The sequence below is a fragment of the Balaenoptera physalus genome (assembly GCF_965194825.1).
Source record: "Balaenoptera physalus genome assembly, chromosome: 13".
Taxonomy (NCBI): domain Eukaryota; kingdom Metazoa; phylum Chordata; class Mammalia; order Artiodactyla; family Balaenopteridae; genus Balaenoptera; species Balaenoptera physalus.
The window spans coordinates 62,409,017-62,426,913 of record NC_138892.1 but is presented as its reverse complement, the minus strand read 5'-3'; the positions used below and the strand labels follow the sequence as shown (position 1 = coordinate 62,426,913).

The following is a 17,897-nucleotide window of genomic DNA, read 5'->3' as shown; positions in this document are numbered from 1 at the left end:
TCCAAATCAGGATCCTAATAAGTTCCATACATTTTGTATTTCGGTGATATGTCTTTAAAGTAGTATGTCTGTAAAATCATTTAATTCATTAAATCCCCCTCCGCTTTACCACTTGCAGTCTATTTGTGAAAAAAAAATAAAAAACAGGTTATTTGTCCTGTGCATTTGCATAGTCATGTTATCTTACTGAGCATGATCTCGTGTCCTTTGTGTATCCTGTAAACTGACAGTTCAAACTAGAAGCTTAATAAGCTAGCTATTTAAACATTACAGATACAGATGTCATAGAATGCCTATTTATATACTGAATATTGATATTTACACACCTACTTATTAACTGAAAAATTAAACAAGTAATACATGGTTAAGGAAACAATTACATGCTCAAGATCATTCCCCACTCCTGTCTAGGAAGACAAAGCAGTGTTGCCACTTCCCTGTGTATCCTTGTAGTCACGTCACTTCGATATGTTTCTGTGTTTTTCCTGGGGCATGTGTGATGCATGCGAGCATATACATTGAATATATACATACAGATATATATGAAACACACATATATATTCCCTTTTGCAGTTGCACTCACGCTGTATGTACTTTGTCTCCCATATCTATGTTTTCACTCGATTCTCATGCTATTTCCTACAGGCTGTTTTCTCCACCTTTACCTGTGGTCCATTGCTGTGCATCAGCAACGTCTTATGCTGCTTTCAGCTTGGCCTTCCTTTCTATTGTGGCTTTATCTTTCTTCTCTGCTCCTTTTCTGAGCTCTATCAACTAATATTATCATCTTTTATTTCTCACTCTATTGCCCCTTTGTTCTCTTATTTCACCGTGCTGTTTATTTCATTGCCTTTCGGTAATAATGTTTGTCACTTTTTTCTGTTGAGTGTTTTCTAAGTGCCTCTTGTTTTTGTCTTTCAATGTAAAGTGTCCTTCGTGGGGCCTGGAATGGTTCCTTTCTAACGAGGGCTCATCTTTGAAAGAGGCGAGCTCCTTCTGGACCTGTCTTTTGCAGACAGTATTCTGGGAGGAGGGGCCAGGCTGCAACCAGGCTAACAGGAATTCTCATTATGGCACAGGCTGTGTGAATAATTCTTTTAATTTTAATTAGACGAAGCCAAGGAAGATGGCTGCGGCGTGGCTCGCAGTTCAGTCTCCGTCTTCTTTGCTTCCCCGACAACCTGTTGCCAATAGGCCTTGCCTCTGATCCCTTACTCAACCCTGCCTTCACTGGGTCTTGAAACTTCATGGCAAATGGGTCCTCCCTGGAACACACACACCCACTTCCGACTGTTGCAAACCAGCGATTCTTGGATTTGCACCTGAGGATGTGTTCTTCACATTCACACAGTAGGAGTTACATGAGTCAGCAGTGCCTGGCAGTAGGAAAACCTCAGGGTTAACTTTGTGTGCTGTGCCTCTGTGGTCACCACATTGTTTAGTTTTGATTTGTTTGTTCTCAAGAGTGTTCTTCACTGGATTTTCTGAGATCTGCCCTGAGGGCATCTTCTCTCTCAGTTTCCCAACAACTGTGTTTGATTTCTTTCTTTCTGTGAGAAGAGTTTTCTGTTTTTTTTGTTTTGACTGAAGGACTTTACGATGTTTTCCTTTTGGGGGTTGAGGGTGGAGATTACTTTTACGTTTCTTGTTCTCCTTGTTTCTTTTAAGATAATATCTGAGAAGGGGAAATGCCTCCCTTTCCTCCATTAGGCTACATTCAGAAGTCTCCCATTCATATATTTATATTTAAAATACATATAGCATTTAAACTATTAAGCAATAATTGAAATTCAAAATATTAATTTTCCTTTCTCGCGCTGCATGGAAACGATTGGCTTCAATGAAGACATCATTGTGCTCAGGGCCTCTCCCTTCCCTGAGCCATGATAAGAGTCACCTGAAAGTTTTCTACAAGCCATCATATTTACCATCATCAGAAATTTAATCCCAAAATGTATTTGTGCTCTCCTCAGTGGAAGAACCTCCTTTATTGCTTAATCACAGTTTGCAGCATTGAAAGCCCAACAGATACAATGAAAGAGAATAGTATGTAAACCACCATGTACCAATCCCCCAGATTAAACACTTATCCATATTTCTCAGCTTGTCTCATCGAATTCCACTACTTCTCATATTGAAATCTTCTACTTTAGTGGATGTATCTTCAAGGAGATTAAGACATGAAGTCATTTCACTTGTCAATATTTGCATGCATGTCTAAGTTCTTGAGAAGGACTTTTAAATCTAACTGTACAACAGTTTTATATCGATCATGAGCAACAGTCACTTCTTAATGAAACCTAATACTCATTTATGTTCATACTTCTCTGATTATCTCAAAGATGTCTTTTTATGCTGGTTTGCTTGAAGCAACATCCTAACTAGATTCACATATTGCATTGGACTGGTGGTCCTCTTAAGCTTCTTTCATTCTGTAAGAGATTCCATTGTTTTCTTTTATATACCACTGATTTGTGGAGAAATTGTTCTTTTCTCTAGAACGGCTACATTCTGGATTTGGCTCGTTGTTTCTTTTGGTGCCACGTAACTTCTAACGCCGGTTTTTCCTCGTTACTAGTTATATTAGAGTTGATTAGATTTAGTTCCATTGTTTCAGGCAAGATTATGTCCCAGCTGGTGCTGTGTGCCCCGTATTGCATCAGATCATGAGGCATATAATACAAGTTGTTCAATTTAGTGATGTTAAGACTGATCCAGGTATATCCATAGTTCCAGCCTTAACCCTCCATTAAAAAGTGTCCAATAAATTTGTCATCTAATATTTTAATATTCATTGATCAATTCTCAGATTGACTATTTCATGAGGGGTTGCAAACTGGTAACTTATTAATTTAACATCCTGCCTCTGCATTTATCACCTGGCAGTCATCTGTAAGGAAGGCATTGTCATGGTTTCCTTTGTAGGTAACCTAATATGTATTTAATTGATACAGGAAAGGCAGAAGAAGTGCTTCTTTCTCTTTATTTTGCAATTTTAGAAGAGTGGGTTGGGAGACCAGCAATTTCCAAATGTAATAAAGAAAGTTATTTTTTGACTTTTCAATGGATAGAGCTAAGAAAAATGTAAAAATATAATTGACAAGTACTCAAATCAGAAGTTGATACTGATATTTCCAATTCAAATAGAATACAGGATGATTTTCTACCTGTATTTCTTTTACTCACTCTGAAAAGCTGAGCTCTGAATGATATATTACTTATTTGCTTTATCCTAAAACAAACCTATGATAGTGTCAATCTAACAGTACCAATATTATTACGAAAAAGAGGGCTATTAAATCCAGTTTCTGATTTCTTTGTGGCTACACCCTGCAAGTGCTATGAAGAAACTCAGATTAGGCAAGAGGAATGGAGAGATAGAAACGCGGGATGAAGGAAAACCTTCATAAGAATCCAGATAAATTCTAGCCTTGCAGTTTCAAACAGAAGCAGGAAGGAAAGGTCTTCCATTACTACATTTGATGGAGAGGAGTTTCTTAAGGGAGGGAGGACAGATACAGATGGCAGTGGGGTTAAAGAAGGGGGTTCTATAGGTGCATGAGGAGGTTGGGGACAGTAAGAGTGTTGGGGAAAATGGCACATCTGAGTGGACCGGCCTCCGAGACCTCAAGAGGATGGTTTTCCTCTGCCACTCACTTTCTAGTGCTAAAGGGACACCCCTGGAGTCCAGGAAGTAAGAGCATTGAGGAGAAGGCACTGCCCAGCAAAACTCATGGTTAAAGGAATCCAGCTGCTGTTCGAGAAGAACTCCTCAAGCCCTTTCTCCTCCCATCCTGGGATCTACTGTCAGCTTTTCTCAAGGCCAAGTACAATGAAGAGTTAGCTAGCAAGGGATTCTGTAGGGATGACTCTGGGAGCACGGAGCAGCGCAGAGAAGAGCAGCCTGCTCTCAGCACCTGTAGAAACGCTCCCTCCTCTGGCTCTTCTGCACCCCATGCCCCCACCGTGAGCTGGGATCCCATGCACTGGGCTGTACTGGCCATTCTAGCCCATGCAGCTAGAATCCACGTGGTATGGCTCACAAGTGATCATTCTGAATCACAGAGGATTCAGGTAAGGTGAACTTTGGATACAGCCTCTAACTGGAAAATGTTTTTCTATTGGAGGTTGTTATTTTTAAAATGTATGTCCTATACTTTCCAGGTACATGGACTCCATACAGGAGGAGGCAATTGGCTAGCCTCCTTAGGAGTCAAATCCAGTATCTAAGGACCGTCAGTACTGCCGAGTCCTTCCTTGACTCAAAAACACGTCTTTGCTCTTGCGAAAGAAATACGTTTCCTCTTATTCAGTCCTCAGTGGGCAAAGGAAATCAATCGGAATGGTTTAATCTCAGGGAGCTTAACCTAGAGACTGAATCTTTCCTTCCTTAGTACCAAAAAGGGTAACCGCCTTTAATCTCAGATGTCATACAATGAGGACATCGTGGGGAACACACTTTCTCTTTTGAAATGACACATGTTCAACACCAAAAAATGAAGAAAGTACACAACGTAAAAGAAAGACAGTTTACTAGAGTTAACGCCAGCTTGAGATGATGAACCTTATTGTTGTAGCATTAGTTCTTCAGTGATTTCTCTGTATCTCTGGCCCTGCAACCGTCTTTGTGTTCCTTTGTGATTCTGTCTCTTTCTCTCCCTTACTTGTTTCATAATTTTGTGTACAAAATTCGTTTAGTGAAAAATACAGATGTTACTTTGAGCCCCACACTTTAAGTGTTTTTCGTAATAAACTTTTAATTTCAGAATAGTTGTAGATTTACAAAAAATTGTGAAGATAGTCCAAAGAGGTCTGTACACAATACACATTCATTCCCCCTATTATTAATACCTCACTTTAGTTATATTTCTCACAATGAAGGAAACAATATAAATATATTACTATTAACTAGTCTATACTTCATTTGGATTTCCTTACCTTTTGCCCAATATTCTTTTTTCTGTTCTAGGGTATCATCCATGGTACCACTTTCCATTTAGTCATTGTGTCTCCTTCTTGGCTAACACGGTTTGTCAGGTTTTCCTTGTCTTAATGACCTTGAAAGTTTTGGGGAACTCTGCCCAGGTGTTCTGTAGATGTCCACAATTGGGCTTTGGCTGATGTTGCCTCATGAATCGACTGGAGTTATGGTGTTTGGGAGGAAGACCACAGAGATGACGTGTGCCCTTCTCATCACATCATATCCAGGATACTTGCTATGAACCAGACTTACTACTGTCGGTGTTACCCTTGATCACCTGGCTGCGGAAGTGTTTGATTGATTTCTTGACGGTAAAGTTACTCTTTTCCCCCATTTTTAGTCTGTGCTCTTTGCAAGGAAGTCATTGTGCACAGCCCACCCTTAGGGGGGAGCAGTTCTTCACTCCTTCCTTGATTGGGGAGCAGCTATGTAACTAAATGAAATTCTTCTGCCTAAGAGTTGTCAGTCATCCCTTATTGATCAATTTAGTCAATCCCTTATTCACGTCAGTGGGGACCATGAATAATTATTTCATAATTTGGGTTATAATCCAGTACATTATTTATTTGTCTATCTATTTATTTATGGCTCAAGTTGTTCCAATTTGTCTATCAGGAGCTCTTACAGGGTCTTTCTGATTATTTCTTTACTTCTTGGCACTGAAAGATGCTGCAGGATCATCTTATGTATATATTCCACCCCATTCCTAGACTCAGTCATTTCTCCTGGATTCCTAACAAGGGAACTTTCATTCCTAATGGTATAAGGCAGAATTCTCCAGAGAAAAAACCTGGGATTAGGAACATGGACAGAACAGAGACTGGCAAAAGTGACTGGCCCTCAGGAAGATGTTGACAGACCAAACTTGCACTGTATCCTGAGTTTTCCATTACCCATTTGTAGAAGTCAAAGGAAGCCAGGGCACAGCTGAGAGAGGATGCAGGGCTATCTCTTTGGAGCAGCAAGGGCTCTACTTCTTTGAGGCTCTGTGAGAGGATTATGTGGTAAGGAAGAAGGCATTTCCATTCTTACTTTGCCTCCACACTTCAAAACATCACCACCTGTGCTTTGTGTCTGAGTCCTTGGATCCTGAATTTGCCCAGTGTTTCCAATTTTTCCCTGTTGAAAGGATTACTGGGATTGACAACCATGAAGTACAACTTCCTGCATTTGTACTATTTCCTCAGCACACATTGCTCGAAGCATAATTTCAGTTCAGAAGTATGTACATTTAAATTACTCCTGATACACGTTGCCAGACAAGTTTCTTGGTCATGAGGCCTGTCTAAGGATAAATCAAATATCTTACTCTCTAGTCAATGTCCTTCTGATCTACTTGGACTGCAATATGATCCTCTGGGGAATATGGGTGTCAACTGGGGCAGGAGGAGGTAGAGTGTTAGAGACCAAGTCAGAGAAACGAATCTGTTGGCACCTGGTCAGGGCAGTGAAAACAGACTTTACTATGATGATGAACCTGCTCCCTCCTGCTTCACTTGCCAAACTGTTCTCGGAGGACTCCTGAGCATCCGGATGCTAAGTGGCTGTTTGTCGAAGATCTCTAAAGGAGGGGGGTGAAGCACATGGGGATTGGGAGTACGCTTCATTCCTGAAAAGGCATTTGCCCAGTGAAAACCGCAAGAACCATTGGTAACAAAGCAAGGCAATATGAAACCACGCATTATAGTATAAATCTGCTTTATTTAGCAATCCAAGTGAGCAAAGAGCAGAGGAAGCATCACAGGGATAGAGACCCCCGTACATCATAGAACTAGTCACTGGTGCTTTCATGATCACTGCAAGGAAGGAACACAACACCTGTGAGATGGGACATACTGGGTCAGTGGAAAGCTAGCGGCATTGCCCTGTTCTGGAGTAGGACCCAGACAGTGACCTTCCGATGGTGAGCAATGGAAGCTCAGATGCGGCAGGTGTTGGCGGACAGGACATGAGGGCACTCAGCAACTTCAGTTCGAACTCAAGGAGTAAGAGAAGAAAGAAGCAGGAGAGAGGAAGCAACTGGAGGAAAGGGCAGTGAAGCTGGAGAGGGAGCCTGAGACACTGTGGGACCCCGAGCCCATGGCAGGTGTTCAATGCCTGTAGCCCTTCCTGCTGGAGGAGGAGGTGGTGGTGTATTTGATGGCGGAACTGCTGCCCCCGGAGGAGCTGAGGCCACCCCCTGTGGCTCTGCCACTGCCGGAACTGAAGCCACCTCCAATGCCGTGACCACTGCTGTAGGAGTAGCCACTGCCTCCGCCCAGGCCTAAGCCGCCGCTGACACCGCCGGCACCGCCATAGCCACTGGAGACGGTGGACTGTACCACGGCTGGAGAGGCAAGGGGACAAGGCCATGACAAGACATGGTGAGCTCACTCTGCCACACAGAGTCCAGTCAGAAGGGCACAAGGGCAAGGGAGGGAGGCAAGTGAAGGTACTTACAGATGTTGACTTGTCCAACGCCTTCCCCATTCAGCCTAGGAGAGAGGAGACACAACCATCATGAGACCTCAGAGCCAGAGCTGGACCAGCGTGGGAAGCTTGGGCGTGAGGAGAGCCCATGGGGAACGTGCCTTCTAAGTGCTTTTCTGGGAGTGGCATTATGGCCACGACTAGAGCGCCTTCCACTGGTGCTCACTGGCTGGACACCTTGGACATGGACCCAGATGTTTGAGGAGGTTGTGTGAGTTACTCACCTGCACTCTTCGCCTTCCAGCAGCTTCCTGTAGGTGGCGATCTCCACGTCCAGAGACAGCTTGACATTCATGAGCTCCTGGTAGTCCTTCACTAGCTGCGCCATATCCTGCTTGGCCTTCTGCAGGGCGTTCTCCAGCTCGGCCAGCTTGTTCTTGGCGTCCCTGAGGGCCAGCTCCCCACGCTGCTCAGCATCGGCGATGGCGGATTGCAGGTTGGCGCACTAGAGGGGAAGATGGGCAGATGAACCTGCAATCTGGACTCCTGAGGAGACGAAGCATGGTTCTTCTTTCCCAGTGAGGAAGAGCTCTAGAGCCCAGATTCCATGGAAAAGGACGTTTGATTCTTTTTGTCCAGTCTTTTTCCATTCTGCAAACCTGAACTAGTCTAGGAGCTCCCTATGCACTTCTGTGTTAACCACCCTAAAGAGGATGGAGGTGGTGACTGCTGGAAGATACTACAGCAGACCCAAGACCAGGGGACATTGGAAGTAATGGACCCACTGGCTTCTTCTGAATGTGGACAGTTTGGGTAAGTTCATGTGGATGCACACGAACTCACACAGAACCACAGACACCCACAGTGAGGAGATGATTTCACTTTAAACTGTTGCGACCTTGCCTTCCTTCCACTTCACATGTTTGGAAAGCCCTCATTTGTCCTGTGTCTTTTCTCAGCTTCTTTTTCACATCGAATCTGAGCATATTTGCAGCAATCTTCCTCACACTTTCTGGCCTGACCTTCTCTTTGCCAACTTGTGTCTTGCATTCCCAAACCAATCATTCCTCTTATGGAATCTCATTTCAGTGCCTCAAGACTGTATCTTTGTACCGCTGACCAGTTGGGATTGGTCCTGTCATGCAATTGTTTCCTGCTCTTGGGTTGGGATCCATCTCTCTAACCTGTGGGAACTCACTAAGGGAGGAAGTACATGTCCTCCTCTCCCTGCTGTTCCCTCAGTGCCCAGGAATTCCCTACATGGTGGTAGATGATCCCTGGTGGCCTAGGAAGGAAAGGATGCTTTTCTCCTCCATGGTCCCCACCATACCTGCTTCTTGACGTGGTCGATCTCAGATCGCAGCCTCTGGATCATGCGGTTGATCTCAGTGATCTCCTGCTTGGTGTTGCGCAGGTCGTCCCCGTGTCTGCCCGCCGTCAACTGCAGCTCCTCGTACTGTAAACCAGAGGGAGAGAGGGTGGTGTCCATGGGCTTCACAGGACACTAATCAAGGTTTTCACAAATCGAAACGAATGGTTTGTCCACAAGGCGTTTTAAGAAAATTGGTGTTACAAGGTCATGGACACTGTACACCCATCACACACCATCCTTGGTAGGACCACTGACTGCCTGGTTCTCTTCAGGACCAGAACATCCTCTGTAGTGTTTCTGAGAACCAGCATTGGGGTGAAGCTAAAGCAAAGATCCCTTGGTCTTTATCTACGGTAGCTTTTGTCCTACATTTAGGTTCTTTGACTTACTAGACGTGGACATAAATACTATAAAGATCTACTCTGTTGGTTCAGGGTACACGTCCATTGAGAGGACCCCCGCTTCCTAGATGGAGATTTCCTGAGTGAAGTCTCGGGAAGCCTTGCTGGTCTCCAGCGGGGAGGCACAGGGATTCTTCTCCAGCTTCCCCCTCACTGCTCACCTTGCACTTGTACCAGCACTCAGCCTCTTCCCGGCTCCTGCAAGCGATCACCTCATATTGCGCTTTGACTTCAGCGATGATGCTGTCCAGGTCCAGGGTGCGGTTGTTGTCCATGGAGAGGACCACAGACGTGTCTGAGATGTGGGTTTGCATCTGAGCCAGTTCCTGCACAACAAGAGATCGTCAGATCCCCTTTTCCCATGACATTTACAGAGGCACCCAAGCCTAAGATTTTCCATTTTTGCAAATCTCTTTAGAGTCAATAAAACAGAGTGTGGAAAGATGCTTACTGCTTCATAGAGGGCTCTGAGGAAGTTGATCTCATCTATGAGAGCGTCTGCCTTGGTTTCTAGTTCAACCTTATTCATGTAAGCAGTGTCCACATCCTGGGGAAGAAGCCAACAACTTGGGATCAGATGAGCCGAGCCCTCCTTCCCAGTCTGCTCCTCCTTTAATCTCCCCGATTATTCTTTTCCCAGAGTCCTCTCCTTCGGCAAAGAAACATGAACCCCTGATCTTACTCATCTCACCTTCTTCAGATTCACAAATTCATGCTCTGCTGACATGCGCCTGTTGATTTCATCTTCATATCTGGAATTAGAAAGGGTAAAACCTAATTGAGTCAGTGGTGAAGGTTATACAGAAAAGGCAGCCTGGGATCCCAACTTCCCACAATGGATATATCCAAATGGAGCTTTCCTGCCAGTAAGCCTAAAAGACGAATTCTGTGGTCCCTCAATTGTTTACATCTTTACTCTCCCCATCCACCTGTATGGCCCTTTTGTTCTTCGGGGTTTGTGTTTAGGCAAGAATTGTGGTTTCATTTCCATGGACATGTTTTACTAAGAACCATGCCCTCATTTGGACCTGGTCATCTAATAGACTTGAAGCGTGGGCTTCAGGAAACTGAGCCCTTTTCTCTCCTGTAACTCACTTCTTCTTGAAGTCCTCTACCGTGTCCTGCATCCCCCTGAACTCGGAGTCCAGGCGGCTTCTCTCCGTGACAAGGCTGTCCAGCTGTCTCCTGAGATTGTAGATGTACTGCTCGAACAAAGGCTCCAGGTTGTGACTCACGGTGTTGGTGCCCTGCTCCTGCAGCAGGGCCCACTTGGTTTCCAGGACCTTGTTTTGCTGCTCCAGGAATCGGACCTGGAGGAAGACAAGATGGTTATCTGTGCAACAAAGGAAAGAAGGAAGGAAGGAAGGAAGGAAGGTAGGAAGGCAGGAAGGCAGAAAGAGAGGTGGGTTGACTGTGCCCAAGCAGGTCTGGTGGTCCCCGTGGTGCTGGGCTACTCCAGAGCGTGCACAGCGGCTCAGGCTGACGGTGCTGCGCCCCTGACTGTTTGCCTTCACACCACACAGATCTCACTGGCCACGTTGCCCCAGGGAGCTAGCAGACAGTCCCTCTTCTCCATTACGGAGCCTGTCAGTCAGTGACTTTCAACATTTCTTTTCTTCCTCTTGATAAGCACAATCACAAATGTACTTTAAAATAGTATTTCTCTCGTATATTGCACAGAGTTATTTTATAGAGTGTATCTCAGCTAAAGGGATGTCAAATGTTTAGAATCTAATGGTTAAATTCCAACCCTATTGATGATTGGATTTAACCTTCTTTCCCATCTAGTGCATGAGTCCCTCTAAAACAAGCTCCCTTAATGCTCATGATCTGGTTCTACAAGTTAAGTATTTTTATGCACATATACGTGTTTCTGAGTCTTTTTTTCCTGACATTTCCTTTGGGTTTTTGTCTTCTTTCCTTCCCCGCCACCACCCCAACTAAGGCTCAAGTGCAGTTTCCACTGTAATTCCCTTTTTAATTTCTTAGACCCTTCAGAAGATCAAGCTAACTCATTCCATTCTCTCAGTTCCTTTCCTTTGCTTGAGGGTTATCAAGAGTGGAGAATGCTTCCCAGGCAGGAATGAAGACATTCAAGGGATCAGTAGCTGTAAATGATTTCCATCACCTTCTGCCTGTGGTCCACATGGAGCCTATCCTGCATCCCAGTGGACAGCTGGCCCGAGTCCCCTCCTCCCTCTCTGCCGAGGCTCCCCCTGGTAGGACGTTGGTTGCGTCACTCCACTGGGGACTCTGAAATCCCAGTGGAGGGCAGGTGCTCCCGGCTCACCTTGTCGATGAAGGAGGCGAACCTGTTGTTGAGGGTCTTGATCTGTTCCCGCTCCTCAGTCTTGATTCGCTGGATGGTGGGGTCAATTTGCAGGTTGAGGGGAGTCAGGAGACTCTGGTTGATGGTGACCTCTTGGATGCCTCCAGGGGGACAGATGGGGAAGCCAGGGCCCAAATAGCCAATACCAAAGCCAGCTCCACCACCGAGCCCATAACCACCACTAGCTCCACTGCCAAAACCAAATCCACTCCCAGCTCCACCTCCAACGCCATAGCCGCCTCCAGCGCTGCCGCCATATCCACCACGGTAGCCACAGCCGACCTCTCCGAGGGAGATCCTCTTGGAGCCCCCCACGCCATAGAGGCTGCGGCTGCCAAAGCCAGCTCCTCCACCCACTCCAGTGAGCCCACCACTGCCCCTGGTGTGGGACACGGGCACGCTGCTGAAGCCAGAGCGGCTGACCCCAGGGACTCTGGCTGAGCCGGCACTGAAGACACGGCGGCTGCTGCTTTGGCTCTTCACGGTGGATTTGGAAGTCATGGTTCCTGAAGTCGAAGAGGCTGAGGAGGGCGTGAGAGGTGGAGGGTAGAGCTGAGAGGAGCAGACTGGTGAGACGAGGTTGCCAGCAGTGGCTTATATATGGAGAAAATGGGCTGGGCTCAGTGCCGGAAGGTGAGCCTGCAGGTTGGGAAGGCTGGGCTTTACCAACAGTGAGATCACATGGGCTTTATTAGAAAAGTTATGAAATCTGAAGATCGCATTTGAGGTTTCCTTTAGTCAGGGAAAAGTTCTCCTGCCTTCCAGCTTTGAGTGCTCTCAGTACAATAAGACTAGTGTGAATTCACTTAGCTGGGAGTTAGTCACTGACTCACACAAAGGTTCTCCATGTTACGCTCGTGTATGAAATGCACTGAGGCTCCTCTCGCCTGGTGTTTCACCCACAAGGCAGAAATACTGGAGGTCAAAATAACCTATTGCTTATCCCTTACCTATAATTAGTAGCGTTTTCACTGATTGCAGAAGTTAAACATGACTTATTTTTGCTTTCATTACAAATTTCCCACAGCTAGATACGTAGATTTACAATATAATGGGCCTCTGTATATCTGTCACTGGATTTTATACAAATTATTAACTCATGGTCAGCCTTATTTCTTCTATACTCCCACCCAATTCCCTATCAATCTTAAAATATTCAAAAGCAAATCCCACAGATCATATCATTTCTTTAGTATATAATTCAACATTTATTTTGTAAATGAGGTACTCTTTAAATACATAACCAAATACCATTTATATATCCTTAATATTTATGCATTCATTAACATTAAGGAGTGTCTCTTCAATCTTGAACTAAATCCGTTTGTGTTATTTATATTTTAAGTTTTGGTTGTCCAAATCAGGATCCTAATAAGTTCCATACATTTTGTATTTCGGTGATATGTCTTTAAAGTAGTATGTCTGTAAAATCATTTAATTCATTAAATCCCCCTCCGCTTTACCACTTGCAGTCTATTTGTGAAAAAAAATTAAAAACAGGTTATTTGTCCTGTGCCTTTGCATAGTCATGTTATCTTACTTAGCATGATCTCGTGTCCTTTGTGTATCCTGTAAACTGACAGTTCAAACTAGAAGCTTAATAAGCTAGCTATTTAAACATTACAGATACAGATGTCATAGAATGCCTATTTATATACTGAATATTGATATTTACACACCTACTTATTAACTGAAAAATTAAACAAGTAATACATGGTTAAGGAAACAATTACATGCTCAAGATCATTCCCCACTCCTGTCTAGGAAGACAAAGCAGTGTTGCCACTTCCCTGTGTATCCTTGTAGTCACGTCACTTCGATATGTTTCTGTGTTTTTCCTGGGGCATGTGTGATGCATGCGAGCATATACATTGAATATATACATACAGATATATATGAAACACACATATATATTCCCTTTTGCAGTTGCACTCACGCTGTATGTACTTTGTCTCCCATATCTATGTTTTCACTCGATTCTCATGCTATTTCCTACAGGCTGTTTTCTCCACCTTTACCTGTGGTCCATTGCTGTGCATCAGCAACGTCTTATGCTGCTTTCAGCTTGGCCTTCCTTTCTATTGTGGCTTTATCTTTCTTCTCTGCTCCTTTTCTGAGCTCTATCAACTAATATTATCATCTTTTATTTCTCACTCTATTGCCCCTTTGTTCTCTTATTTCACCGTGCTGTTTATTTCATTGCCTTTCGGTAATAATGTTTGTCACTTTTTTCTGTTGAGTGTTTTCTAAGTGCCTCTTGTTTTTCTCTTTCAATGTAAAGTGTCCTTCGTGGGGCCTGGAATGGTTCCTTTCTAACGAGGGCTCATCTTTGAAAGAGGCGAGCTCCTTCTGGACCTGTCTTTTGCAGACAGTATTCTGGGAGGAGGGGCCAGGCTGCAACCAGGCTAACAGGAATTCTCATTATGGCACAGGCTGTGTGAATAATTCTTTTAATTTTAATTAGACGAAGCCAAGGAAGATGGCTGCGGCGTGGCTCGCAGTTCAGTCTCCGTCTTCTTTGCTTCCCCGACAACCTGTTGCCAATAGGCCTTGCCTCTGATCCCTTACTCAACCCTGCCTTCACTGGGTCTTGAAACTTCATGGCAAATGGGTCCTCCCTGGAACACACACACCCACTTCCGACTGTTGCAAAGCAGCGATTCTTGGATTTGCACCTGAGGATGTGTTCTTCACATTCACACAGTAGGAGTTACATGAGTCAGCAGTGCCTGGCAGTAGGAAAACCTCAGGGTTAACTTTGTGTGCTGTGCCTCTGTGGTCACCACATTGTTTAGTTTTGATTTGTTTGTTCTCAAGAGTGTTCTTCACTGGATTTTCTGAGATCTGACCTGAGGGCATCTTCTCTCTCAGTTTCCCAACAACTGTGTTTGATTTCTTTCTTTCTGTGAGAAGAGTTTTCTGTTTTTTTTTTTTTGACTGAAGGACTTTACGATGTTTTCCTTTTGGGGGTTGAGGGTGGAGATTACTTTTACGTTTCTTGTTCTCCTTGTTTCTTTTAAGATAATATCTGAGAAGGGGAAATGCCTCCCTTTCCTCCATTAAGCTACATTCAGAAGTCTCCCATTCATATATTTATATTTAAAATACATATAGCATTTAAACTATTAAGCAATAATTGAAATTCAAAATATTAATTTTCCTTTCTCGCGCTGCATGGAAACGATTGGCTTCAATGAAGACATCATTGTGCTCAGGGCCTCTCCCTTCCCTGAGCCATGATAAGAGTCACCTGAAAGTTTTCTACAAGCCATCATATTTACCATCATCAGAAATTTAATCCCAAAATGTATTTGTGCTCTCCTCAGTGGAAGAACCTCCTTTATTGCTTAATCACAGTTTGCAGCATTGAAAGCCCAACAGATACAATGAAAGAGAATAGTATGTAAACCACCATGTACCAATCCCCCAGATTAAACACTTATCCATATTTCTCAGCTTGTCTCATCGAATTCCACTAGTTCTCATATTGAAATCTTCTACTTTAGTGGATGTATCTTCAAGGAGATTAAGACATGAAGTCATTTCACTTGTCAATATTTGCATGCATGTCTAAGTTCTTGAGAAGGACTTTTAAATCTAACTGTACAACAGTTTTATATCGATCATGAGCAACAGTCACTTCTTAATGAAACCTAATACTCATTTATGTTCATACTTCTCTGATTATCTCAAAGATGTCTTTTTATGCTGGTTTGCTTGAAGCAACATCCTAACTAGATTCACATATTGCATTGGACTGGTGGTTCTCTTAAGCTTCTTTCATTCTGTAAGAGATTCCATTGTTTTCTTTTATATACCACTGATTTGTGGAGAAATTGTTCTTTTCTCTAGAACGGCTACATTCTGGATTTGGCTCATTGTTTCTGTTGGTGCCACGTAACTTCTAACGCCGGTTTTTCCTCGTTACTAGTTATATTAGAGTTGATTAGATTTAGTTCCATTGTTTCAGGCAAGATTATGTCCCAGCTGGTGCTGTGTGCCCCGTATTGCATCAGATCATGAGGCATATAATACAAGTTGTTCAATTTAGTGATGTTAAGACTGATCCAGGTATATCCATAGTTCCAGCCTTAACCCTCCATTAAAGAGTGTCCAATAAATTTGTCATCTAATATTTTAATATTCATTGATCAATTCTCAGATTGACTATTTCATGAGGGGTTGCAAACTGGTAACTTATTAATTTAACATCCTGCCTCTGCATTTATCACCTGGCAGTCATCTGTAAGGAAGGCATTGTCATGGTTTCCTTTGTAGGTAACCTAATATGTATTTAATTGATACAGGAAAGGCAGAAGAAGTGCTTCTTTCTCTTTATTTTGCAATTTTAGAAGAGTGGGTTGGGAGACCAGCAATTTCCAAATGTAATAAAGAAAGTTATTTTTTGACTTTTCAATGGATAGAGCTAAGAAAAATGTAAAAATATAATTGACAAGTACTCAAATCAGAAGTTGATACTGATATTTCCAATTCAAATAGAATACAGGCTGATTTTCTACCTGTATTTCTTTTACTCACTCTGAAAAGCTGAGCTCTGAATGATATATTACTTACTTGCTTTATCCTAAAACAAACCTATGATAGTGTCAATCTAACAGTACCAATATTATTACGAAAAAGAGGGCTATTAAATCCAGTTTCTGATTTCTTTGTGGCTACACCCTGCAAGTGCTATGAAGAAACTCAGATTAGGCAAGAGGAATGGAGAGATAGAAACGCGGGATGAAGGAAAACCTTCATAAGAATCCAGATAAATTCTAGCCTTGCAGTTTCAAACAGAAGCAGGAAGGAAAGGTCTTCCATTACTACATTTGATGGAGAGGAGTTTCTTAAGGGAGGGAGGACAGATACAGATGGCAGTGGGGTTAAAGAAGGGGGTTCTATAGGTGCATGAGGAGGTTGGGGACAGTAAGAGTGTTGGGGAAAATGGCACATCTGAGTGGACCGGCCTCCGAGACCTCAAGAGGATGGTTTTCCTCTGCCACTCACTTTCTAGTGCTAAAGGGACACCCCTGGAGTCCAGGAAGTAAGAGCATTGAGGAGAAGGCACTGCCCAGCAAAACTCATGGTTAAAGGAATCCAGCTGCTGTTCGAGAAGAACTCCTCAAGCCCTTTCTCCTCCCATCCTGGGATCTACTGTCAGCTTTTCTCAAGGCCAAGTACAATGAAGAGTTAGCTAGCAAGGGATTCTGTAGGGATGACTCTGGGAGCACGGAGCAGCGCAGAGAAGAGCAGCCTGCTCTCAGCACCTGTAGAAACGCTCCCTCCTCTGGCTCTTCTGCACCCCATGCCCCCACCGTGAGCTGGGATTCCATGCACTGGGCTGTACTGGCCATTCTAGCCCATGCAGCTAGAATCCACGTGGTATGGCTCACAAGTGATCATTCTGAATCACAGAGGATTCAGGTAAGGTGAACTTTGGATACAGCCTCTAACTGGAAAATGTTTTTCTATTGGAGGTTGTTATTTTTAAAATGTATGTCCTATATTTTCCAGGTACATGGACTCCATACAGGAGGAGGCAATTGGCTAGCCTCCTTAGGAGTCAAATCCAGTATCTAAGGACCGTCAGTACTGCCGAGTCCTTCCTTGACTCAAAAACACGTCTTTGCTCTTGCGAAAGAAATACGTTTCCTCTTATTCAGTCCTCAGTGGGCAAAGGAAATCAATCGGAATGGTTTAATCTCAGGGAGTTTAACCTAGAGACTGAATCTTTCCTTCCTTAGTACCAAAAAGGGTAACCGCCTTTAATCTCAGATGTCATACAATGAGGACATCGTGGGGAACACACTTTCTCTATTGAAATGACACATGTTCAACACCAAAAAATTTAGAAAGTACACAACGTAAAAGAAAGACAGTTTACTAGAGTTAACGCCAGCTTGAGATGATGAACTTTATTGTTGTAGCATTAGTTCTTCAATGATTTCTCTGTATCTCTGGCCCTGCCACTGTTTTTGTGTTCCTTTGTGATTCTGTCTCTTTCTCTCCCTTACTTGTTTCATAATTTTGTGTACAAAATTCGTTTAGTGAAAAATACAGATGTTACTTTGAGCCCCACACTTTAAGTGTTTTTCGTAATAAACTTTTAATTTCAGAATAGTTGTAGATTTACAAAAAATTGTGAAGATAGTCCAAAGAGGTCTGTACACAATACACATTCATTCCCCCTATTATTAATACCTCACTTTAGTTATATTTCTCACAATGAAGGAAACAATATAAATATATTACTATTAACTAGTCTATACTTCATTTGGATTTCCTTACCTTTTGCCCAATATTCTTTTTTCTGTTCTAGGGTATCATCCATGGTACCACTTTCCATTTAGTCATTGTGTCTCCTTCTTGGCTAACACGGTTTGTCAGGTTTTCCTTGTCTTA

General features: G+C 43.4%; 1 protein-coding gene across 1 annotated transcript; it reads right to left on the bottom strand.

The window, feature by feature from the left end:
- Positions 1 to 6,662: 6,662 nt before the first annotated feature.
- LOC309641168 (keratin, type II cytoskeletal 6A-like) lies at positions 6,663 to 12,084 on the bottom strand. Its single transcript, XM_082420909.1, has 9 exons — positions 11,454 to 12,084; positions 10,259 to 10,473; positions 9,855 to 9,915; positions 9,615 to 9,710; positions 9,325 to 9,489; positions 8,721 to 8,846; positions 7,675 to 7,895; positions 7,421 to 7,455; positions 6,663 to 7,307 (listed from the first exon to the last, which is right to left on the bottom strand). Exons 1-9 carry the CDS (start codon positions 11,991 to 11,993, stop codon positions 7,072 to 7,074), a joined length of 1,695 nt encoding a protein of 564 aa, XP_082277035.1. The 5' UTR covers positions 11,994 to 12,084; the 3' UTR covers positions 6,663 to 7,071.
- Positions 12,085 to 17,897: the final 5,813 nt, after the last annotated feature.